At 47.2% G+C, this 24,112-nt stretch overlaps 1 protein-coding gene across 5 annotated transcripts in view; it reads right to left on the bottom strand.

Annotated features, from left to right (window-relative positions):
* Positions 1-24,112, bottom strand: part of GARNL3 (GTPase activating Rap/RanGAP domain like 3) — a 138,697-nt gene that overhangs the window by 3,104 nt on the left and 111,481 nt on the right. For all 5 annotated transcript variants that reach the window (XR_010382808.1, XM_064490533.1, XM_064490534.1 and 2 more), the window contains 9 exons: positions 22,486-22,584; positions 22,008-22,124; positions 21,330-21,505; positions 18,911-19,069; positions 10,575-10,641; positions 5,007-5,114; positions 3,448-3,566; positions 1,354-1,492; positions 372-587 (listed from right to left, as the gene is read on the bottom strand). Coding sequence is in view for 4 of the 5 variants with exons in the window: in XM_064490533.1 (XP_064346603.1) it covers positions 372-587; positions 1,354-1,492; positions 3,448-3,566; positions 5,007-5,114; positions 10,575-10,641; positions 18,911-19,069; positions 21,330-21,505; positions 22,008-22,124; positions 22,486-22,584 (1,200 nt within the window). In the remaining variant the exon portion in view is untranslated. The remainder of the gene's footprint in view (positions 1-371; positions 588-1,353; positions 1,493-3,447; positions 3,567-5,006; positions 5,115-10,574; positions 10,642-18,910; positions 19,070-21,329; positions 21,506-22,007; positions 22,125-22,485; positions 22,585-24,112) is intronic.

Genomic DNA, 24,112 nt, shown 5'->3' with positions numbered 1-24,112 from the left:
ATACAAATATAAAATGTTATCTGAGAATTGCATGGTATAAACCCTCCTAGACACTTTTCTAGGAAATCATACATATATAGATACTTATATTAAAAAAAAAATCATATCAGACTAGACATACTGGCTTACAAACTGCCCTTTCCCCTCTTAACATGGTTTGGGCACTTTCCACGCCAGTAAACACACCACTGTCGGTGGGTAGACTGCGTAGTATTTCCTGGTGTAGGTGTGCTATGATTTGTTTATAAATCCCTTATGAAAGGGCAAGTTTCTTTTTGAGCCCATTGTTTTTGAGGATAATTAGCATCTGAAGGAAGAAACAAGCGGGTATCCTTACAAACAGTGAAAAAACAAGAATCGAGAGCCATTACCCAGCAGCTCCCTGCGGGTCCTGCTTGCGATTTCTTTGATCTCCATGCGGGACAGGGACAAGGAGTGAGTGACAGGAATGGCAGCAATGCCTATGCCGATGGAAGTGGGCGGGGTGATGACCTTGGAGACCAAGGGGGATTTCAGGGGTCGCTCGATGCTTCTGCCCACAAGGTTTCTAAGTGGAATCTTGTACAGATTTTTGGACGGAACTTCACCTGAAAAAAGATTTTGAAAAGAACATCAGAACTTCAAGAAAAGTTCATGTTATTTACATGACGGTAATTTCTGGTTTCTCAACCTAATTAGCATAAAGGAAGACTTGATGTCGCAGGCTGACCTCCCAGGTCTCGTTGGGGCAAAAAAGTGATGGTGCCCACGGCTAGGTTTTCTCAGGGCATTGTGTAAATGGGATAAAATGCACCCACTCCTGGCTGCTTGTGCACAGGAGGAAGAAGGCGACAAGAAAAGCACAGCTGTCCTGCTTGGGGGATCCGAGCTCTCCTAAGAATGAGCCACGAAGATGACTCATGTGGTGAGAAGTCAGGAGACGCGCTAGGCAGTAACCACAGCAAAGGCCTGACAGAGTGAAAGCTGCATGTGCTGAGTAATGTGTGGGTTTTATGACTCTATCCTTTCAGCTATAAAAACCCACTAGATCACTAACATCCCTGAAGGAAAAATAACTTGCCGTGATAAGTCAGAATCTCTCCAGCCCCTGACTCCCTTCTCCCCACTGAAACAATTGTTTTCAAAATGGGATTGTTTTGTTGGGGGGATGGATTTCACAAGGTTTCTTTTTATTAAAAAAATTTTTTTTTATCATAAGGTTTCTTAAGGATGCAACCAGACTGCAAATTTTTTTATGGCTTCAAATAGTGAGTTCCTTAGGCAGTAATCACCTGTCAATATTTGACAATTAACTAGAGAAATCAGAATGGATCAAAATTATCTACCAATAAGACAGTAAAAATTGGACTTCACCTTCCCCCGGGGAAGAAGGAAACACTGGAGTATCTCGGCCCGGGGGTGTCTGAGGAGAATTGTGGGCACTGGCTCCCTTAGAGCTGCCTCCAGACGAGACCTCATTCACAGAAGTGGTTGCTGTGAAGTATATATCCGACTAGAAAGAAAGAGGAAAAGCATTACTGAGCTGCCTGGGGTTACAAGCCTGGTGCCCACGGGCTTCTGTCATCATTGCAAAGCCTCCAACTGTCCCTCCCGCTCAGCTGCGACATCCTCGGGGCCTGCGGTGCAGCAACAGGCTTGGGGAGGCGGCTTCTAGCACAGGTGTGGACCTCTCCTGACTATTCTGTATCTCCCCTTCTTATCTATTTGTTGCTACACAATACAAAAGAGTCAGTTTCCCACACACCTTCTGCAAAACACAAACACAACACACTTCACAGGGATCTCAGGCACCTGGGGGCTAGAGCTGGAAAGGGTTTAGGATTCGGTCCAGTCCATTTCACCGGGGGGAAATGGGTCCTTCACTCACTCATATGTGCAAATACTTAAGCACACCCAGGACGTGCTGGCTTTGGGGCAGCGGCAGCGCGTGCTGGAGTGGCTGGTGCTGACGCAGGAGCACCGAGCTACAGGGGTTTTGCAAGCCGGCTGCCAAACAGAGCCATTATTAAACTCAAATTATATTAAAAACAAAGGTACTAAATATCAAAATTCAACCATTCCTAGTTACTTTACTACATTTACTGTTATCTCTGCTCTTGTGATTTCCATGAACAGTGTCTGCATGGTGGGGATACTGTGTAAGAGGGGCTCCCGAGTGTTCTGTGTTCCGTGGTGTCACCAGGAAGCTTGAGCTCAGTCACAGTGGGACTATTTACACCACGAAAAATCGGCAAATGCTGCAAATCAGAGCTTGATTTGTTGTTTTGTTGACTGTCTAGACTTAAAGTGATGGAGAGAATGTTAATCATGAAGATGAAGATTAAAAGTGTGTTGCGTCTAGTGCTGAGATTGAAAGAAGTTTTGGTTTAATGACTATGATTTGTACAAGGGTGAAAAATAGTTTAACAAATCACATTTCAGATTTAATGATGACAAACCTGGAAAAAGAATGAATGGCTTGAGCTGTCACTCCAACTGTAAAATCAAGGCTGAACTGCAACCCTAGGCTGGCTAGAGATAAAGCAGTTCAGCAAAAATTAAAAGCATTTTGTGAAAGCCAACTGGCTAAATGGACTATAAGATAAAAGCATTGTATATTTTATTATTACTTGTAAATTGTAAGCTATTTACATTTTTATATCAGTATAATTTATAAACAATGTACATACGTATATATGTGTACACACACACCCACCTTCCAGAGGGCTGCTGGTTGAACGCTTACCAGCACCCCACCGACGCTGTGTTAGTGGATAAGACGGCTCAGCCCCCGCTGTCACAGAACGGTCAGCGCAGTGGGGAAAGTCCACAGTCACCCGCTACCAAATGTGACGCACGTCAGGATGGAGAAAGTGCCCCGGTGTGGCAGGGGCACCGGCCAGACTGGCAGGGGACTGGGAGACTGTGTGGGGCTGACCGAGGGGAGGGGACAGAATAAGCCCTGCCGGACTTTTCACCAGCAATACAAGACACCTTGGAAGTCAGCTTCGTTCCTCCATCCCTCGGTTTTGCTCACACTCTGTTACTAGACGTGAATTAGCCAGTCATATTCATGGACACAAATTCAAACTGAGGGCCCAAAGCGGCCAAGGAAGAAAGCGATATTGCAAACTCTTGCTTTTTTAGATGGACTATCCTTCAGGGCAGCAGTGACCTGGACTCTGACAGGGGATTTCTCTTTTCAGCTGAGCGCTCCCCAACTGCCACCAGCACCAAGGACCCTCTAGACGCCAAGGAGGGGTGTTTTGAAGCCCAAGGGTTCTGCACAGGAAAATACAAACAACAAGTCTGTTTTCCGCTTTCTCATCTCACGCTGGTGTGTCGATACCCATGTGGTGGTGTCACCGTCAGCCTCCCCTGATGAGGGTGTTGGGCCTCCCCTAAACCTCCGGGTGCTGGGGGTGCCCAAAGCCCCTCAGACAGAAATAAAATCCCAGTTCTACTCACCCTGGAGGCCACGAGCTGCAGCTGAGGCACAACGGCTGTGTGGACCAGGTTCCCATTCACCACCAGGCGGATCTCCATGGAGTCAGGGGTGAAGGCCAGGAGGTACGGGAATGCACAGACTGCAAGGCAATGAAGGGTCAGCTCCCAGCCCGGGCTTGTGGCCTTGGAGGTGCCCTGACCCTCTCACACACCCCTCGCCTCTCCTGCAGCTCCCATCCCTCCCTTCCTCTGGCTGCCTCTTCCTTCCTGCATGGGGGCATGCCCTCCATTTCTAAGAGAGCCTCCCTTGGTCACCAGACTTCCGCTCAGGAGGGGTGCACTATCTTGACTTCTCCCTGCACTCTTCTCTTGCTGGGATCCCCCACCCCATCTTCTGGGGTTGCTCGGCCCAGGCCCTGGAGACCTTCCCTGCATCGTCCAGGCTGCAGCTTGACATGCCCTCTCCTTTTGCTTTTTGCCTGGAAGCCTGGCCTTTACTCATTCCTCCTTCCCTGGGGCCGGGTCACCCTCTCCTATGAGCCTCCTGTCTGTGTCTGGGCAAGGGCTGCATCCTTTTCCTCACTGTCCCTCACAGTGTCCCTTGGGTTCAATGGGTTTGCTGAATTATTTATTAAAGGCTGGCCCTTCTTGAGATCTTTTTATGACACATTGACTTCCAGGCACCACAGCTGACCCGGTTGCCCTGTGATCCCCTCTTGTCTTTCTTGCTGGTCACTCCACACTCTCTCTCCTTCACGCTGGCCTGTTCCCTTGCATTCTCTCCTCGGCGGACTCTCTTGGCTTCAACCCAGGGCTCTTCCTAGCACACCCACACCTCTAGCCTTGATCTCTCAAGCAGGCCTCCAACATTGCTCAGACCTGAGAGCCGTTTCCAACACTTCCCTCCTTTTTTTTTTTTTAACTATATCTAATCTGCATCAAAGCTAGACTGATCCTCCCAGTATCTGGATCCTTTCCTCTGGTCTCTCTCAAAACTATGTTTACCTATCAACACATGCTTTTACTTTGAGGAAACAGTACTAACATTCTTGGCTCTGATCTGACTCTTGTGGGGAAGATGCCCAGCTGTGGATCTCGAACCACAGAAAGGAAGCACTACGACTCACGTCCTGACGTTTTCAGTGGCAGGTGAAGCACCTGGGTTTCTGTGATTCTAGACTTTCAAGCTTCAAAATATATAAGAAGGACGCTGAATGCATTGTGCTTCTTTCCCAAGTCAGTCAGTGTTTCAAGGCTGGAGATCTTGCTCTCAAATTTTAGAAAAAGGAAAGCAAGGCCTAGAAATGAAAGGGTACTGAAAGATACCCAAGTACTGAAAATTGATATTTAATTACTCTCAAATGCTTCCATGCTCAGGCACTGAGAACTGGGAGAAGCAGCAGAGGATAAAAGTCCCCAAAGGGGAACAAAATGAAAAACAAGAAGAAGACTCTTAATACTCACTGCACTCACATCATTCATGGCAATTTAGCAGTAAGCCTGCGAGTTTGCTCACATAGGATTGACAGTTCAGATGCATCTATTCGGGGGAAGAGCATGATGACAAAGGGTGTCCTTACCGATCGCATAGGGAGCCTGGTTCCAACAGAACTGGAAATCTGACGCAGAGGGTTGAACCAAAAAAGAGCCACCATTAAACGGGCAAACCTTTTTATAGATGCAACTGTCTGCAAGGAAACAACAGCAACTCATTTTTGTTAGAGACGACACTCAGGTCACCGTCATTAGATAAATGAGAAACAGGTAACAAGAATAGCATCCTATGTGCTCGTTCTTTACAAAAGCCAGTGTGAATACTGCCACAATGCCAGATTCTCAGGGTCAGGAGGCAGCCTGAGCCAGATTAATATTACTGTAACGAATCATCATAGCTGCCATGTTTGGAGAATTTACTACGTACCAGGCACTGAGCTTTAAAACAGTCTCCTGTTTAATCTGTACAGCCTGATGAAGTGGATGCTCTTATTATGCTCATTTTACAGATGAGAAAATTGAGGCAAAGAGGTGCAAAGTCTCACAAGTCCCCCATGGGGAGAATGGAGTGGGCTTGACTACAGGGAAGAAGGGGCTCCTGTTTGCAGCCCTAGGACCTACAAGGAGGGTCACACTCTGAGCCTCACTCAGCAGGACCTGTGTGCTGGGAGCGGTACACTCCCCCAGCCCAGTATTTTATTATGAAAACTTGAAGCCATATGCCTGTATCTCCTCGGTGAACCGGAGCCAGCACTAGATTAAGGCCACGTTCATTCGGTTACCCTGTTCCTGGCCTGCCCTGAGCTCCAAACACAAGTCCTGGAAGTTCAGACCCACTTAGTGTGAGAAAGTGATGCAGAGACAAAGGCTCCTTTTATTCCAGAAGCCCATCATATTTTAGCCAATTTTATTTTTAAATTATTTTTTAAAAACAGTTTTACTGAGATATAGTTTATATACCATAAAATTCATCCATTTTAAGCATTCAATTCAATGACTTGTGGTATGTTTAGAGTCGTACAGCATCATCACAATCTGATTTCGTAACATTTTCATCATCCTAATAACCAATGTCACATCCATGAAGCAGCTTCCCCATTCCTAGTGTTGGAATTGAAAGGTGCAGCCCCTGTGTGAGAGGGGAGAGGCTGTGGGGCCAGAGCTGCTGCCAAGGCCTGCGATGCGGGGCCAGGCTGGGGGTGGCCGCAGCGACAGGAGGCCACCTCTAAAGCTCCTGCCCCGTCAGGGCTTAGGGACTCCTTTGCTGTGACCTCTGTGCCTGGTTAAGCAGTCACCTTATACTGTCTTATCATTGTTGATCTAACAGAGAGAGTTACTGGGAAAGAAAACTAACCAGGGTCGGTATTGTTCCGTTTTTGCTACACTGGATTCACTAGGGGAGGAAAAGCATCCTCACTTGCAGCTGAAGACCTTGCTCCCTGAGAAAACAAACGCTCAGGAGGGACACCTGGATCTCCCAGCCCGCACCCCCGGTCCCCATGCACCGCCTCCTGGATGCTCTGAGGGGCAGCTCACCCTCTTCCCACGCTGGCCCACGGCTTTGGCCCCTCAGGGACTTGCTGTGACAGGTCTCTCTGTCCTGCACCACCTGTTTCCCCTTCCCCATCGGAGCTTTTCCTACTGCCTTACACATTTTGTTTTAGAAAACAAAATCCTTGGACCTCTCTTCCCCTCCAGCTGTTACACCCTTCCTCACTCTTTTTCCCTTAAAGCAAAATTCTTTGAAAGACTTGTCTGGACTCCCGTCTCTACTTCCTCTTTCCCACTCTCTCCTGACCCGTGCAGTCAGGCTTCTGCCCCCATTGCTTTGCCAAACACAGCTGCCCTTGTCAAGCTTTCCTAAGGACCTTGTGAACCCAAGCACGTCCTCAGACACATCTCTCTCTATCTGAGGCAAATGGCACAGCGGGTCACTCGCCTCTTCAGCACTGCCTGCTTTCCTCTCTTCAGCCGCTCCTGTCTCCTTTGCTGGTTCCTCCTGGCTCTCTCCCCACTTCCCGGCTGGCAACCCCCTTAGATAACATCACTCATATGTTCACCACCCGCAGTGAGTATCTCTAGCTCCCGCCTCAAACCAGGTGATCGTCACTGTCTCCACTGGGATATCTTGGAGGTGTGGACATGTCATAACTGAATTCTTGAAATTTCCCCCCAAACTTGCTCTTCTTAAAGGTTCCCTCGTCTCAGGAAATGATATTTTCCAGTCTTCCAGCTGCTCCTGCCCTTTCCTCATCCCCTCCTAGACCAGTCATCTTGGTTCTCACATGTAAAGTACCTCTAGGATCTGGACCTCCACCACTGTCATTCTGGTCCAAGCCACGTCATCTTCATCAGCTGAGCACAGTCTCCCAGCCCTTCCCCGCTTCAGTTCAGTCTGCACACAGCGGCCAGGTGGTCCTCCTACACCTAAGTCAGATCCTGTCGCCCTTGATCACCAGAGTGCAATGCAGAGGCCTTTTGCCCACAGGCCTGCCTGAGTCTGGTCCTCTCTGCTGCTGTCATTTTCATCCACTCTCACCCTCACTCACTCTGCTGTGATCAGGGGTCATCTTGGGGTCACCTGGAACACCCTGGAATGTTCCCTCCTCAAGGTCTTTACACCTGCTCTTGCCCCTGCCTGGAATACCCGCCCTGGTATCTTCTGGTCCCGCTCTGGGACACCCTCTGGGTCTTCTCTCCGCACTCCTCTTCCAGCGAGGTCCTCCTTTCCCACTTGCTGTAAAGGGTGACAGGCAGTCCCCGCTGCTGCCTGACCCAGCCCCTGGTCCCTGCTTCCCTGCACTATTTCCCCTCAGCACCATTTCACATACTACCTTTCTTATTTGTCTTGTTAATTGGCTACCTGCTCTCTTTCAAATGTGAACTCCCCCATGGCTGGATTTGTATGTATTTTATTCACTGCTGAAAACTTTAGGTGTGGGAGATGCCTGGTAAATACCTGCTGAATGAATGAATGACTCAGGGAGGACACAGCAGCCTTGTGTTTCTAAAGGCTCAGGTCCCACACACACATCCCCTCTGCACTGCCCCGTCCCACCCCAGCCCCCACCAGGGGAGAGCAAACTGCTGGAGGGTTTGAGGGGGTTGGGCTGGAGGAGACCGGGGACCCTGAGCACGGAGCATCCTGGATGGGTCAGGTGGCTGTATCGTGTCTGGGGAGGCCAGACCCAGCCTCAGCCTGCCTCAGAGTGGAGCTGCCACCTGAGCCTGGAGGCGACGAGCCTGTAGCTCAGAGGCCCCTTCCCCGCTTTCCAGGGGAGCAGAGGGCTCTCCCTCCCAGTAAGTAACGCTGGTGGTCTCTGCACCTGCGGGGAGGGGCCTCCAAATTGGACTGAACTGATGCACAAAAGTAATTGAAGTGTTTTTCTCAAACCCCAGAGCTGTGAAGGCCGTTCACACTCCATGAGCTGGCGCCCATGCCTGGCTCGCCCGGAAATGTGAGCTCACTGCGTCCCTATTCACTCTTGTGTCTCCGGAGCCTGGAGCCCAGCATGGGGCTGGCACAGAGAAGGCCGTCCTTGTGGTTAAAAAGGGCCACCTGAACGGGGCTGAGGCGGGGGCAGGATTCTAAGAAAGTCACTGCACAGAAAGTGGCTCAAAGTCTCTGACCCTCCCTCCTTTGACCTTTCCCATCCAGCTGGTGGAGAATAGCGTACAGATATTATTTCTAATTTTAAAACAAATTTCTCTGAAGAAAAGTCCCTTTCTGCATGTAGAAAGTTCTTTAACTTATCTGAGATAAAAATTTCTCTATAGAAAATTCTGGGTTATTTTTAAATGTTGTTTTGCTTTTTAATAGAAAGGAGCAGACTTATAAAAATCAGTTTCAAATTTTCAGGGAATGAAATAATTTTACAGCATCTGGTCGGAAAGGCCTTTACCATACAGGCGTCTGTGACCAAGACAAGAACATGGACCAAAACAAGCAAACGAGTGTGCACTGTGTGTGGGAAGAGTCACAGAAGTGGCCTGGGTAGCTGGGGAAAACCAACTGGTTCTCCTGGGGTTGTTCCCCAGGTATCTGCCAACCTGCTGGGAGGAAGCAGGAGATGGAATCCGAAAGCCACATTTCTGACACAAAGAAACAGATGAAGTGGCATGGTTTGGGGAGACTGAGGTGGGTCTGGGGACCTCCAGGATCGCCAAGGCCAGACCCACGCTGATGCCAACCTGAGATGAAGCCAGAGTCTCCAACCAGGAAATGATCAGAGTCAGGGGAGAAGGAGCTTCCCAAGGGGCTCCAGGAGACAAAGGCCGCTGGAACTGCACCTGGCCCGGCGCTGGACCGCTCCCGCCTGCCTGCCCGCCTGCCAGAGCAATACCTGCTACTGTCCATCAGCTTCAGATTCGTGTAGGGAGCTCGTCGTTCACATTGTTTCCACTCTCCCTTTTCATTTTGGGATTCACCATCACTTTCTAAAAATCTGCTCTCTTTCTGTCCTTAACTTCTTTCCTACCTAAAATTGCCCTCATTCTTTCAAACAGTTGAAAGAAAAAAAATCTACATCAATTTTTAAAGCCGTAAGTTTTTCTCATTGGTTTTTCAATAAAGTAAAAAGACCAAACTTTAAAGAGATTAACATCATATAGAAGTGACTTCACATATGTGCTTCCTGCTCTGCTTGTCCCTGTGAACCTGGGACAGGGGGTGACAGCAGCAGCAGTGACCTGGCCATCTGAGTACCGGCCGCAGGATCTATGCTGGGGCACGGCCACATGGCCTGTTCCTGACCCCTTATGTGTGGCCCTTCTCATCAAATGGGCTATTAAAGATGTATTGTATCAAGGAGGGTTTAGATAGATCTGTGGATAAAACATCCTAAAAGGGTGATTTATAAAAAGTTGAAGTTCTTTCCTTGTGACTACCTCCTCCTAACGTATTCCTCATAAGTCTCGAACTTTAAAAGAGGATGATTATCAAACAATTTTCTCTCCTGAAAATTACCATACTCACTAATCAAAGATTAACTAAGTAAAATATCTGCCCCCTGTGATGTAACCAGCATCACCAACCTAAACCAATACAATTCTAGGCTGAAAAAATTTTTTTTATTATTTTAGTCTGGGCAGCCTCACCCAGAAAAACATATTACTACCTGTTAGCCTTAAAAAAGATCCTTTCTATTGTAGTTTCATATTAGCTTCTGAAATGCTGAAAATTCTTAAAGACCCTCTTTGGTATCTCTGGTCTGCCCGAAACCCACCCTGCCATCTGACCCAAACCTGCTGTTTGCAGCTGCACAACCTTAAGAAAGGCAGCTCACTGCTCCAAGCCTCAGCTGCCTTATCTCCAGACTCCAGACAGTATAACAGAAGCTGAGAAGTAAGTGGAACAACGACCGGGGCACGCGGAGCACAGCACGTGGCACACAGTGAGGGCTCCCTAGATGGAAGCCACCACGATCACCCCCACATCCTGAGACACCTCCAGGCGGCAGCTTTTGTACCACCTCACCTGGAGGGCTGGCGTATTGGGAGAGCCAGGTAGGAATGCAAGTTTGAGATGCTCACTGGAGTGCAGTTAAAGACATAGGAACGATACATCACGTGAATCTAGAGTTAAGTCCCTGTAAATTGTATGGAAAAAAAGGTTTATTTTAGCAAATAAAGATAAAAACACATCCTTTACTTACAGTTGTAACACAGGAGCAGACCAGCCTCTCCGTCTTCGTACACATCAATAGCTGCAACGAAATTAACCTGCAATGATAACGGGCAATGGTAGTGGGCAGGCTGGACACTGATGCTATGAAGAAACTTTCTCAAGTCACGGCTCTCTGTAAACTCAGTAAAGCACTGGGGTCCTCCCCACCTCCCCGCGTCTCTTCATACCCTTTGAGAAGCTCTGTAGATGGACGTCTCCACTCTTTCTATTGAAATGCCTCCTATTCATACCATGTGCTCCGGCTCACAGAGCTTTTTCATTTCACTCTCACATCAACCCTGGAAAGTAGAAGGTATTGCTCCCATTTTACAGATGAGGAAAGTGAGGCTCACAGAGGTGAAGATGCTCTAGTCCCTCAGCTAGTAGGTGCCACTGCCAGGATCTGAACCGCGTCTCTGGTTCTTTCCTACCTTAACCCTCTGGCACTTCAGCCATGCTTCCTCCTGCCTCAAACGTGGATTCTGACTCTTAAGATCACCACGACCCGCTTCTGTTCTCTCCCCTCTGCTGCAAGGGAGGAGGCATGACTCAATGTGGAGGGTGTCAGAAGCCCCAGTTCTGGGGCCTGGGCAAGCTCTTCTTCCTGGGCCTCTGTTTCTGCTGGCCTCCAGCCACAGCTCATCTCTCTGTCCAGTTCTCCGCAGCCTCTGATGCAGGACGTCCCCTCCCTCCTGCCCTCTCTCCCACTTCTGATCATTCTTCCATTTCTTGGCTCTTCTCTCATTTAGAAAAATACCCACCTTCATAGCTTCAGATTTTACTCTGCTCAAAATCTCTAAGTCTACAACCTCAGGCACACAGTCTCCTCAGAGCTCAGTCCGTATTCCTAAGTCTTTTGTTCTCTCAAATGCGAGAGATTCCACAACCAAGAACACAGGAGGCAGTGTCGGGGAGCAGATGGGAGCACGTCTCTGGCCAGACAGACTCGAGTTGCAGTCCTGCCTGTACCACTCCCTGCCTCCGTGCTCTGTGGCAAATGGCGCAACCTCTGGCCCCAGGTCTTCATCCGTGAGCGGGTATAACGATGACCCTTGTTCTGCCAGACGTCATGAGAGGGCCCTGATTCAAGGCAAACACTTCTGCAAAGGGCCTGCCCCATAGTCAGCACTCAGTGGAGGTTATTGTCTTTATGTTGCATGAGTCTAGTTCCCCTTGAAACTTCCTCTTTTTGTTTTCAGAGCTACCCTCAAATTCTCAGGGCGCCCCTTTGCATCCAAGTCCAGCAGCCTCCTCTTCTGTGTCTCTCAGAGGTCCTTTGTGTGCCCCTGCTGCGCCCCGGCTAGGACCCCTCTCCCAGGCAGTGGCGCATGCCCTTGTCTCCCCCGGCTCGTCTCTCTCCAGCCCCTTCCAGGCTCTGTGCTGCCAAGCACCGCGCTGGGCGCCCTGCAGGCCCTCTGCCCAGCTGGCCCTCCTCACTGCTGCACCCAAACACAGCCTTCTCCTCTAAAGGTCCCACGGCTGTGCTGAACCCCCTGCTGGCCACCCTCAGCCAGGGCCTCTGCCTTGTCTCTGGCAAGTTCCTCGCCCACCTGTTATTAGCCAGTGTTGTACTCGGTGCCCTTAAGCAAGCAGAAATGAAAGCGCAGGGTCTCACCCCTCCAGAAAAAGTCAGAAGAGCTTACAAGTACATAAGACAAGGTATAATGGGGCAAATACCATCAATGAGAGTTGGGGGGGGGGGCCTGTGCGGGTGGGAGACACCGAGGCCCAGAGGTCAAGAGTGCTGATTCTGGGATCAGAAAGACTTGGGGGTCAAATCCCAGTGATTCCTTGCCCACTACAGATTGCAGCCCTCTGTTTTAATCCTCTGCAGGGCATACTGCCATCTGACGTTCACTTGCTTGTTTACTGGTGCCCTCCTCCCCGCTGGAACCTCAGTGGCATGAAGCAGAGGCCTTGCTGTCCTGCTCAGTGTCACCACCTCGGCACAGAGATCAGGGCCTGGTGCGTGGCAGGAGCGGAGTCTGTACTTGGTGAACGCACGTCTGAGTAAATGAAATCCCAGCTCTGCCACTTCAGAGGCACGTACACCTAGGCCGTGGGTTGACCTCTTGAGACCTGTGTCTTCATTTGTAACATGGGAGATAAGAAGAAGCTCCATCCCGATGGGCTGAGGATTCCATGAGGTCGTTTATGTAAGCACCTCACGCGGGAACTGATACTTTGTACCTGATCCGTGAATGTCAGCTGGGGGCATCATTTAGCTACAGAACTGGCACCGATGGGGTACATCACATGAGGGACTAGCCCTTGAGCCCCTCTGGGCCCCTGAGGGGAACTTTCCTGTCCCTGGCACTTTGACTTAGGGTCACTTCCTCCTCAGGTGTCCCAATACTTGTCAGTTAGATGACATTTATCTCAGCCAGAGGCCTCGAGCCCTGGTGGGTGTAACTGTCTCTGCTCTGCTAGACTGTGAACTTCCAGAGGGGAGGGGCCAAGCGCTGCCCACCAGCCCCGCATTCCGGAACTGCTCTCCAGTCACTCTCTTTGACGCGGCTGGGGATGCTGCAGGGTGCTGGCTTTAAGGCATGGCCATCGGAGCCAGGCAGCCTAGGTTCAAGTCCTGCCTCTGCTACTTACTAGCTATGTGGTTTGGGGTAAATAAGTGATTCCTCCTTTCTGAGCTTCAGTTTCCTTTTCTGCAGAAACAGGGAAGTGAACAGCACTTTCCCCACAGGTTGCTGGGAAGAGTTTTTGAGATAATGTGTATGAAGTGCTCTGGCCCAGGGTCTGGTACCCAGGAGAGCTCATTCAGTGGTGGCCGTGTTTATAATTATAGGAGGGGTAACAGTAGTGAAAAAGATGAACTGCACAGCCTGTCAGTTTAGAGACTAGGCCTGTGTCTGTGTCTGGGGGCAGGGGAGCAATGAGGCAGTGACAGGAGGAGAGGAACTTCAGGTGGCCTTCCAGACCACAGTCTGTGCACGGTGGAAGCAGACACCAGGGAAGTTGTTGGCATCAGTGTGTCTGTCAGGGGGCTAGCCCAGGACGGTGCTAACAGGTGGACAAGCACAGCCGTGTTTAGAGTTTCAGGCCGCAGGGCAGCCATGGTGCAGCTCCAGCCACAGGCCGAAATTTGGGGACAGAGACCACAGCTCAGACGTAATCACTTCCTCCTCAGCCCCTCCATCGCATTTCATCAGACCTTCATTAGCACTTGGCAGGTGAGATCCAGTTCGTGCTTTGATATAAATGTCTTCTCCCGGGTGAGGGGCCTGGTAGGAGTCATTCTCTGCAGCACTGTTTCTTGACCAAGTGAGGACATGATAATCGGCTAGAGAGGTTTTAAAAGATACGTCTTCTGATCAAAGAATTCAGCAAGGTAGCAGGTTACAAGATTAACGTTCAAAAATTAGTTGCATTTCTTTACGCTAATGATGAATCAACAGAAAAAGAAAGTAAAGAAACAATCCCCTTTAAAATAGCACCCAAAGTAATAAAATACCTAGGAATAAATCTAACCAAGGAGGTGAAAGACTTATACATGAAAAATTATAAAACACTGATTAAGGAAATTAAAGAAGACTTTAAAAAATGGAAAGATATCCCATGCTCCTGGATTGGAAGAATAAATATTGTTAAAATGGTCATACTGCCCTAGGCAATCTACAGATTTAATTCAATCCCTATCAAATTACCCAGGACATATTTCACAGAACTAGAACAAATCATAATAAAATTTATATGGAACCACAAAAGACCTAGAATTGCCAAAACATTACTGAAGAAAAAGAAAGAGGCTGGAGGAATAATTCTTCCAGACTTCAGATAATACTATAGAGCAACAGTAATCAAAACAGCATGGTATTGGTACAAAAACAGACATATAGACTGATGGAACAGAATAGAGAGCCCAGAAATGAACCCACAAACTTTTGGTCAACTAACCTTTGACAAAGGGGGCAAGAATATACAATGGAATAAAGAAAATCTCTTCAGCAAATGGTGTTGGGAAAAACTGGACAGCAGCACATAAATCAATGAAGCTAGAACACTCCCTTACACCACACACAAAAATAAACTCAAAATGGATCAAAGACTTAAACATAAAACAAGATAAAATAAACCTCCTAGAAGAAAATATAGGCAAAACATTATCTGACATACATCTTAAAAATGTTCTCCTAGGGCAGTCTGCCCAAGCAATAGAAATAAAAGCAAGAATAAACAAATGGGACCTAATGAAACTTACAAGCTTTTGCACAGCAAAGGAAATAATAAACAAAACAAAACGACAACCTATAGAAAGTGAGAAAATTTTTGCACAAGATAAAACTGACAAAGGCTTGATCTCCAGAATATATAAACAGCTCACATGACTTAATAAGAAAAAAACAAACAACCCAATCCAAAAATAGGCAGAAGACCTAAACAAGCAATTTTCCAAGGAAGAAATACAAATGATCAATAGGCACATGAAAAAAATGCTCAATATTACTAATTATCAGATAAATGCAAATCAAAACTACGATGAGGTATCACCTCACATCAGTCAGAATGGCCATAATTTAAAAGTCCACAAATGAAAATGCAGGAGAGGCTGTGAAGAAAAGGGAACCCTCCTACACTACTGGTGGGAATGCAGTTTGGTGCAGCCACTGTGAAAGCAGTATAGAGATTCCTCAAAAGACTAGGAATAGACTTACCATATGACCCAGTAATCCCACTCCTAGGCATATATTCAGAAGGAACCCTACTTCAAAAAGGCACCTGCACCCCAATGTTCATAGCAGCACTATTTACAATAGCCAAGACATGGAAACAGCCTAAATGTCCATCAAAAGATGACTGGATAAAGAAGAAGTGGTATATCTATACAATGGAATACTATTCAGCCATAAAAACTAACAATGCCATTTGCAGCAACATGGATGTTCCTGGAGAATGTCATTCTAAGTGAAGTAAGCCAGAAAGAGAAAGAAAAATACCATATGAGATCGCTCAAATGTGGAATCTTAAAAAAACAAAACAAAACAAAATGACATAAATACAAAACAGAAACAGACTCATAGACATAGAATACAAACTTGTGGTTGCCAAGGGGGTGGGGGTGGGAAGGGACAGACTGGGATTTCAAAATGTAGAATAGATAAACAAGATTATACTGTATAGCACAGGGAAATATATATAAGATCTTGTGGTAGCTCACAGCAAAAAAGAAATGTGACAATGAATATATGTATGTTCATGTGTAACTGAAAAACTGTGCTCTACACTGGAATTTGACACAACATTGTAAAATGACTATAACTCAATAAAAAAAGTAAATCAATCAATCAGTGTAACAGAAAGAGATCTGGAAATAAATACTTACAAGTGAAATTACTAAAAAAAAAAAAAAAAAAAGATACATCTTCTGGGTTCTCGCTCCTAGAGACCCTGATATAGCAGGTCTAGAGTAGGACATAGGTGTTGGCTTTTTATTTTTCACTTGATTAAAAATAAATAGTTCATCTTATTGGCATTTAAAAATGGTGGAAGTAACATATGGTGATTGTGAAAATTTGGAACACAAACAGACTTGTAACAAGTGAAAGAGGTCGCCCCTGTGGGGTCAGTGTCCAGCCTCCCCACATGATTTCAGAGTGAGCTCCCAATTGAGACTTGCTGGGTTCTGGGCAGACAGGACAGGCCCAGGACCCAAATAAACCAGAGGCCCAGATCCCGTTACCAGGTCTGCACTTCCCTCCAGAGGAGGCCTCTGTTTTGGGAAGAGGCCAGTGCTGGCTGTTGGAGCCAGGGCAGTAGGTCACAGTAGGCCTGTTGGTAAAATGAACTTGATGATGACTTTCAGGATGCTGTTCTGGTGCTTCTTAAAACAGTTCTTCTCTCAAGCTGGGACTCTCTAAGACCCTGACGGGGGCTGAAACCTGAAATCGGAATCGAGGGGTCTTGGCTGAGAAGAGAGGTGGACAGTGGGCAGGAAACTAGGCCAGGCCAACAACCCCTAGGGCACCGTGCACAGAGTGGGCAGGCGGCAAGGTAACTTGACCGGCACTAAATCCCCAAGGACCGAGGAGGGTCAACCTCTCTCTCCTGCCTCCACTGCACTCAGGGCCTGTGCTGCAGGAACGTCTTGCTAGGAAGAAATCCTGTTCCCGCAGACCGCTGCTGACCAGCTATTAGAAATCATGTTTATTACCTTCCTTATTTCTCTAGGGCTTATCTTCCTAACTGGACAGTAAATTCCTTGCAAAGATGAGCCACTGTCTCAGCACCTCTGCCCGCTCAGCAAAACCTCAGCAGCTGCTGATTTACTAGGAGGGAACATGCACACTGACCCACTCAGATCCAGGCAAGGGCTTAATAACAACAACAAAATTTTTTTTTTTAACATTTTCTCTTAGAGAAAAGCTTTGTATCTTTGTTTTAAAAAGCATATTGAAGAAAAGACAGAAATTTTTAGGATTGTTCTTCACAGCTTTCAGAAAAATAAAACACAGAAACCATCAAAGAAAACTGTTTTTAACCCATTTTTTTCCTGGGACTTCATGAATCTTAAGAGAGAAAAAATCCACAAACACTCTAATGAATTATCAGGGTGTTAAATATAAGTTAATAATCACCAGAAAAAGCAAGTTAAATCTTAGGAAACTAGTTGCCAGGACACACTGAGCGAAGACCTGCTGGGCCATGATTTTCCTGCCTGTTTTGGATGGTCATACAGAGAGTTTTGAAAAGTGAGACAGGGCAAGAACTTTTAAAGGCCAGATTCTTCCTCAGAAGTCGGCAGCTGGAAGAGATGGTAGGTTCCCAGCTGTTGGGGTGGAGGGGAGCCCTCTTAGCTTTAAGTTAGAAAGAATTTCAGGATGGATTTCTTTTACGAGGTCTATAGTAGCATCAGGGGGAGACTTAAAACAGATTGACTCCCAAGTAACATTCACCCAGGAATTCTGATTTAACTGATCGGGGGTGGGGTCAGAGCAATGATGTTTTTAAAGCTTTCTTGGCACTTATAGCCAGGATCAAGAAGCAATGTGTACCAGTGGTTCCCAAGCTTGGCTGCATCACCTGGGGATCATTTAAAAATTCCAAAGCCCATGCGGCACCCAAGACCAGTGAAATCTCTGGGGGTGGGACATGGGCACTGGTAACATTTGAAGCACCTCAGATAACTTCTATTGCAGACAAGTTTGAGCACCAAACTTGTATATATTTCTGTGTACACACACACACACACACACACACACACACACACACACACACACGAAAGGACAGACTGAGCTGTGATTGATAACAGTTGAAGAAGGCCTCCTAATTATATCTAGATGTTTCTTTTTCTGATTTTTCTGTTTCTTAAAATCTTGTTCTCATTAGGTGTTCAGTCTTCTTAATACAGAAATTAGCAATTTTAGTGAAAATTTATGTAGGGTTTGTCCAAATATAAGTTGCATTTTTGATTTCTTGTAAAGTATAATTAAATTCCTCAGTCTCTATGGTCCAGCTGAGCAGGACTGGGGGAAGCCTGTAGGTTGGGAACTACATTCCTTGTCAGGAAGGACATTCTCCTTGGGGACAGCATCCTCATTCTGCCGTGTCTTTGGTATGGAAGCGGGAGTGCTGGCACCACGCTATGCAGATTTCAGATGGCTCAGGTGTTATCAGGCCTTGCCCTGCTTCACAGCGACAAGTTGGCTGAAGACCTCTGCGATCTGCCCTGGCAGCGTGGAGCAGCTCAGCGACAGGCATTCCAGGGCACTCGCGCTCAGAACCCACGTGGTCCTCTGCAGTGCTTCGGTGCTGTTTCATGTGGGCCCTAGATTCTGTCCAAGTCCGAGACATGCTGCCCTTGATGCAGCTCAGGCCAAGTGGTGTAGACCCTCAGCTGCTCTTTCTCTCCCTCCTAATAGTGTTTCATATTGCCTTCCTTTCCTGATGGGCCTCTACGGGGATGGAGATGGGTGCTGTATCCTCCCCTGCCATCCAGGCCCTGAGCTGTGAGTCTGCAGGGCCACTGAGAGCAACCTTACTCCCCAAAGACCCTTCCAGCATGAATTACCAAACAAATGTTCTCATTTACTCAGTTATTTACATTTAGCTTTTGACTCTTCATTTTTGTTGGGAAGGATGGAATGGCAGGGAGAGGCCTGGAAAAGCTGAACAGGACGACGGGTAGTTATATTATATTAGACTGAATCTTTGGGCAGCTTCAGGTGGTGCAGCCTAAATAGTATATATCACATGATACTGATATGATAAATAGTACACAGTTTTAAAGAAATCCTCATTATGACATCACAAAGTTTAGAAGACCCAACTCCTAGTCTTCTTGGTCTGCATTGGCCCCCATATCTGTCAACTCACCCTGTTGGCCTCCACATGGTGCAGCCTGAAGGCCTCCCCCGTGCTCTCGTTTACCACATCGAACTGGTGCCGGTAAGCCACGCAGATGAGATTGTCACTCTCTTCTGTTGGCCCATCTACCAAGGTCATCACTGCCGGAGAGTCGGACAGACAGATCTCCTGTGCGGTCGATGACGGAGGGGACAGGGGTGAGGACAGAGCAGCTGTCTTCATATCAACCCCACCACTGGGCACCCCCATCCAGAAGAGGATGCACCCAGGCTCCTGCAGAGCCCTGGGCCTGCAGGGAAGGCAGGGCAGGAAAAGAGGGGCAGGGATGGCATCAGACTTCTCCCTCCCACAGAGTGTCCTCAAGGCTCAGACCTCTGTCCACTACAAAGGGGAGAGGCCAGGAAACAATTTTACAAAGCTGATTCAACAGTGTGATCTGTGTTAGCTCTCAGTCAGTCTGGTCCTGTCCTGTGATTCAGTAATAATAATAATAATAATGCCAATAGTAATAATTGGAAACCTTTTTGAACACTTAAACACAGTGCCAGGCACTGTTCTCACTGAATCCTCAAAACAACCTAATGAAGTAGGTAAGGCTATTATTCTACTTCACAGGTGAGGAAACTGAGGCTCAAAAGTCACATGACTTGCCTACAGTCACACAGTTTATATGTGGCAGAGCCAAGATCTGAATTCAGGGAGTCTGATTTCAGAGCTTATACTCCATATAAAGGTATGTGCTCTATAGAAATACTCATTAAGGTTGCTAATTACTGGATGAGAAGACTAAAACCTATTTAGAGCAAGACTGTAACTTGTTTTAACTGTTATGCTGTTCTGTTCTGAATTGAATATTTGCAGAAACTGACTGCATAATTCAGGCAGCTTAAACTATAGGCAAAAATAACTTCTCAGCTTGCCTATGGGCATACTCTGCCTTAGTAACCAACAGTTGACACATTGCACACCTTGATGTACCATAGTTTTTAAAAAGTTAGAACGATAAGATCAGGAAGGGCCCTGACCCTCCAGGAGGCTTCTTTCACAGGCTCCACCCTCAATCCAGCAGCAAATCCTACTGGCTAAGGCAAGAGGGCAGCTTTGCCCTTGGCGCCCTCCCACCTGTCCAGCTACCAAAGCTGCCAGTATCTCTTGCTAGGATCCTGCCTCAGCCTCTTAGCAGACTCCTTATTCCACTCTGGGTCCCCTACGCTCTTCTCTGTCCAGTAGCCAGAATGGCCCTTTAAAAACCTACCATTTCTCTGCTTCAAACCTTTCAATGGCTTCCCCTTAGCTAGGCATCAAAGCCAATGTCTTTGCAATGGCCTTCAGGGCTCAAGAGACCCTGGTCCCCATATACTGACCCCTCCTGTTCCCTCGGCTGCAACTGCCCACTCTTGGCTGTGCCTTGAGTGGGGCCACTGGGTCCTGACTGGCTGCTCCTTCTGCCCAGGAGACCCTTCCCCACAGGGAACCTCATCATTCCCATGGTTGATCTGGATCTCTGCTCAAATGTAACATTTTCAGAGAGGGCTTCTGAGACCCCCCTTTCTAAAGAGATCCCCCACTGCCCCAATCCATGACCCTCTATCCCCTTTCCCTGCTTTACTGTTGTCCTCAGGAGGCAGAGATTCATTGGCCTATTTCTGTTGTCCTGCAACTAGAAAGCAAACTCTACAAGAAGAGACACTTTTTCTGATTCATTGCTGTATCCCCAATACCTAGAAAAGCATCTTTTTTCCCTCCTAGTTTTATCGGGATATAATTGGCATACAGCACTGTGTAAGTTTAAGGTGTACAATAATGATTTGACTTACACACATCATGAAACAATTACCACGATAAGTTTCGTGAACATCCATCATCTTATACAGATACAAAATAAGAGAAAAAGAAAAAAAATTTTCCTCGTGATGAGAACTCTTAGGATTCACGCTGTTAACTTCCATAGATAACATGCAGCAGTCTTAACTATAGTTATCACCCTGGTACTTATTTATCTTACAACGAGAAGTTTTTACCTCTTGACCACCTTCCTTCATTTCCCCGTCCCCTTATCCCCTGCCTCTGGTAACCACAAATTTGGTCTCTTTTTCCACAAGTTTGTTTGTTTTTGAAGTATAATTGACTTTTAAACTACATTAGTTTCTGGTACATGGCACAGTGATTCTATATTTCTGCACATCCACAAATGACCACCACTCAAGCAGCATCTTTAGGTGCTCACTGGCGTGAAGGAGCTGGATGGAGTCGGAAAAGCCCTGTTCACCTTTGCCCTCTGGGAGAACCAGGGCAGCAGGCAAGGGCTCCCCCAGGGGGTTACTGAGCTGTGGGGCAACCCCAGTGGACGACAGAGTCTGGGTGGAAGGAGGGAGCCTGCCTTGTGACACCTTGGCCAGGAGTGAAGCAATCCGAAGACCAAACGTACCCGGATATACTGGAATTCTTCAACAGGTGACTCTGACAGGGGAGATAACAGTGAGATGCTGGTCACCCCGCATGGCTTGTTGTGTTTCCTTGTGATCAGAAGCAGTTTATTCCGAATTGCAACAACAATCCTCAGCTCTCTGCTGTGGTGAGTGTTAATGGCATACAAGTGGCAACCTGGGAAGAGAAATAAATGATGCCAGGCCTTGACAATTTGATGATCCCTAAGAAGCCTGGAAATTAAGCATAACCCAGTGAAATGACCACCAGGCAAAGTGGGGACTGGAAATAAGTTATAAGAAAATTAAGGAAGTCACATTCTCTCTATTGTGGAGTTTGTGACTTAGCTTCACACTCATACATGAAACGAATGAAAGAAAAGGGTGATCAGAGTTCCAGGAACCAAAGTCTAAAAGTTTCTTTTCACAGGGTTGTTCCCAGACCTTGACTCTCCTCCCAAACTTGTCACACAGGGCCTAGAACTTCCAGTCCTTAACATGTTTTTCTCTTGCTCAAGTTTCTCTTAGAGAAACAATGATGCCATCTTTGTGACGTTTCCAAGTAAAAACCACACCAATAAAATCAAATTCCTACTCATTTTTACTTTCAGTGAAATCCAGACAGTGTAAGACAAAGATGAACTGAACAGAGGCCACGGAAGTGCGAAGACTCGAGTCACCTTTCGTCTTCTCGAGCTTGTTTTCCCTGCAGTCACACTTGCCCTTCACGGCCTGCCTGCCCTCGATGCCCTTCTGCACAGCACTGAGCCTGAAGACAAAGAGGCGGGCATCTTTCCCTGGTGGGACAGAGCAGACAGAGGAGACGGATGGAAAAGTAAGACAACCTGGAAGAACTGTAAGGGCAGATTGTGCTGGAAAACTACTGCTCAGGGAGTCAGGATTTGAAGTGTTCCAGAACTTGGGAGAGACCCCACACTGTCTTTACCTAATGCTGCAGTCGAGGATGCCCACCCCTTCCCTCTCTCACTGCCCTTTCCTCAGAGCACACATGGGCCACCAAGGACCCCGAGCCCTGGGCACCAAGAGAAGAAACCACTGGCACCACCGAGGCAGTCAGAGTCCCAGGACCCTGTGTGTCAGCCGCAGGCTACACGTTTTCCTTCCTCCCAGAGAACACCGCCCGGGGAGGAGCACCACCTTTGTCTGCTCTGAGAATCAGAAGGTCCAGTGCCTCGAGCACATGCATCTGCTTCACGGGCAGGGTTTTATCAAACACAGGCACTGCTGGAAGGTCATCTGGAAAAAAAAATCTGGTTACCCAATGCTGCAACCCAGCCCATACTTTCTAGAACCTACAACATGTGCCTGTGGGCAGTTTTGGACCCCAGCTCTCCCCAGGCGAGGAGGCAGGTCAGCTTCTAGAGCTCTCATAAGGGCTACACAGACAGTTCAAGCACGAGTCTCCCCTTGGTTCAGGGAGAAGGCCTGAAAGTTCTTTCCCGAAGGCATTCATGGCGCCGTACAGGGAGTGTAACAGCAGGGCCCCTAAACTGTATCCTCCTCAGTGTTCCTCAAAGTCAAAGCAGCACCTCTCAATCCCAATTTTTACTGGGGCTGTTCCAAAGGACTGAACACCAAGCTTAAAAAGTGCCAATAAGCTTGGCCATTTCTACTATTTTCTGATTCTTGTGTCATGTTTGAAATCCCATCACATCTTAGGTTATTTTGCATATTTCTCAAGAAAGCAAAATTAGAATTCCCTTTTGTATTTAAAATAAATACAAACACCCTTTTCCAACACGCCCTATGTCTGTGTTTGTAGTTTACCTATAATTTTTCAGTATTTCTCCATCTAGGAATATGGAATCTCCTTTTTAGACAAAAATAAAATAAGAGAGCAATATCAAGTACATTTCCCAAACAACAGGAAAAGACTAATTTTAGTGGAAATGTTTGGGAAGATGCAAGTAAGGTAAATGGATGATTAAAGACATTGCAATTACACATAGGATTTGGTTTTCAGCTTACTTAATGGGATCTTTTTGTTTTTTTTTCAGACTTACTGGGATCTTAAATTGCTAACAATTACTTTGCTCCTGGGAGTCTCCAGGACTAAGAAGGCTAAAAGAATTAAGGCAGTTCCGTAAGCAAAGGGTCTGTTTTGAGCTTGACACAGAATCAGGGCAAAGCAAAGATGAGCTGGGATGGTGTTAACATTTTAGGCAGAAGTGTCCTAGCTTATTCTTCACCTGCATTGAAGATACGTAGGTCTTCAAGTGCTCTGCTGTGGGTTTGGGTGTTTCCTTATTTATCATTCAGGGACAAGACGCCCTGAGGATCTTGGCTCTTCCAGAAATCCGTCTGTCTGGGAGTTCATCCTTCCCTGGATGGTGCCCAGAAGGGAGAAGAGCTTTTGCCATCAGGATTGGTAACCTCCTCACAGGGGAGGGGTCTCCCGCTCTTGCAGGCCCGGGAGGGCTCTGGATTTGTCAGAGCACAGAGCCTGCTGGGCTCTTATTAGACTGAGCACTAGTCTCTGGTTGCCCTTAATGATCGGGGCCAATGTAGATTCAATGAGAGCGCATCAAACCACTCTCCTTCCTCCTCTGCCCCAGTCCTCCCCAAAAGGAAGTGATTCTCAGGCTCTTTGTGCTTCTGCTGGAGCAGACTCAAGTTTTCAAACCATGAGATGATCATTCCAGCACCTGTCTTCCTATTTGATTAAATAACTATGCTTATTTCATGTTGAATGGCAGTTAACACACACTGAGGGCTTCCCACATGCCAGGCCTTGATGCTAAGTGTTTTACACGTCATTTAATGT

This window comes from Camelus dromedarius, chromosome 10 (genome assembly GCF_036321535.1).
Source record: "Camelus dromedarius isolate mCamDro1 chromosome 10, mCamDro1.pat, whole genome shotgun sequence".
In the NCBI taxonomy this organism is placed as follows: Eukaryota; Metazoa; Chordata; class Mammalia; order Artiodactyla; family Camelidae; genus Camelus; species Camelus dromedarius.
This window is presented reverse-complemented; position numbering and strand designations above follow the sequence as displayed.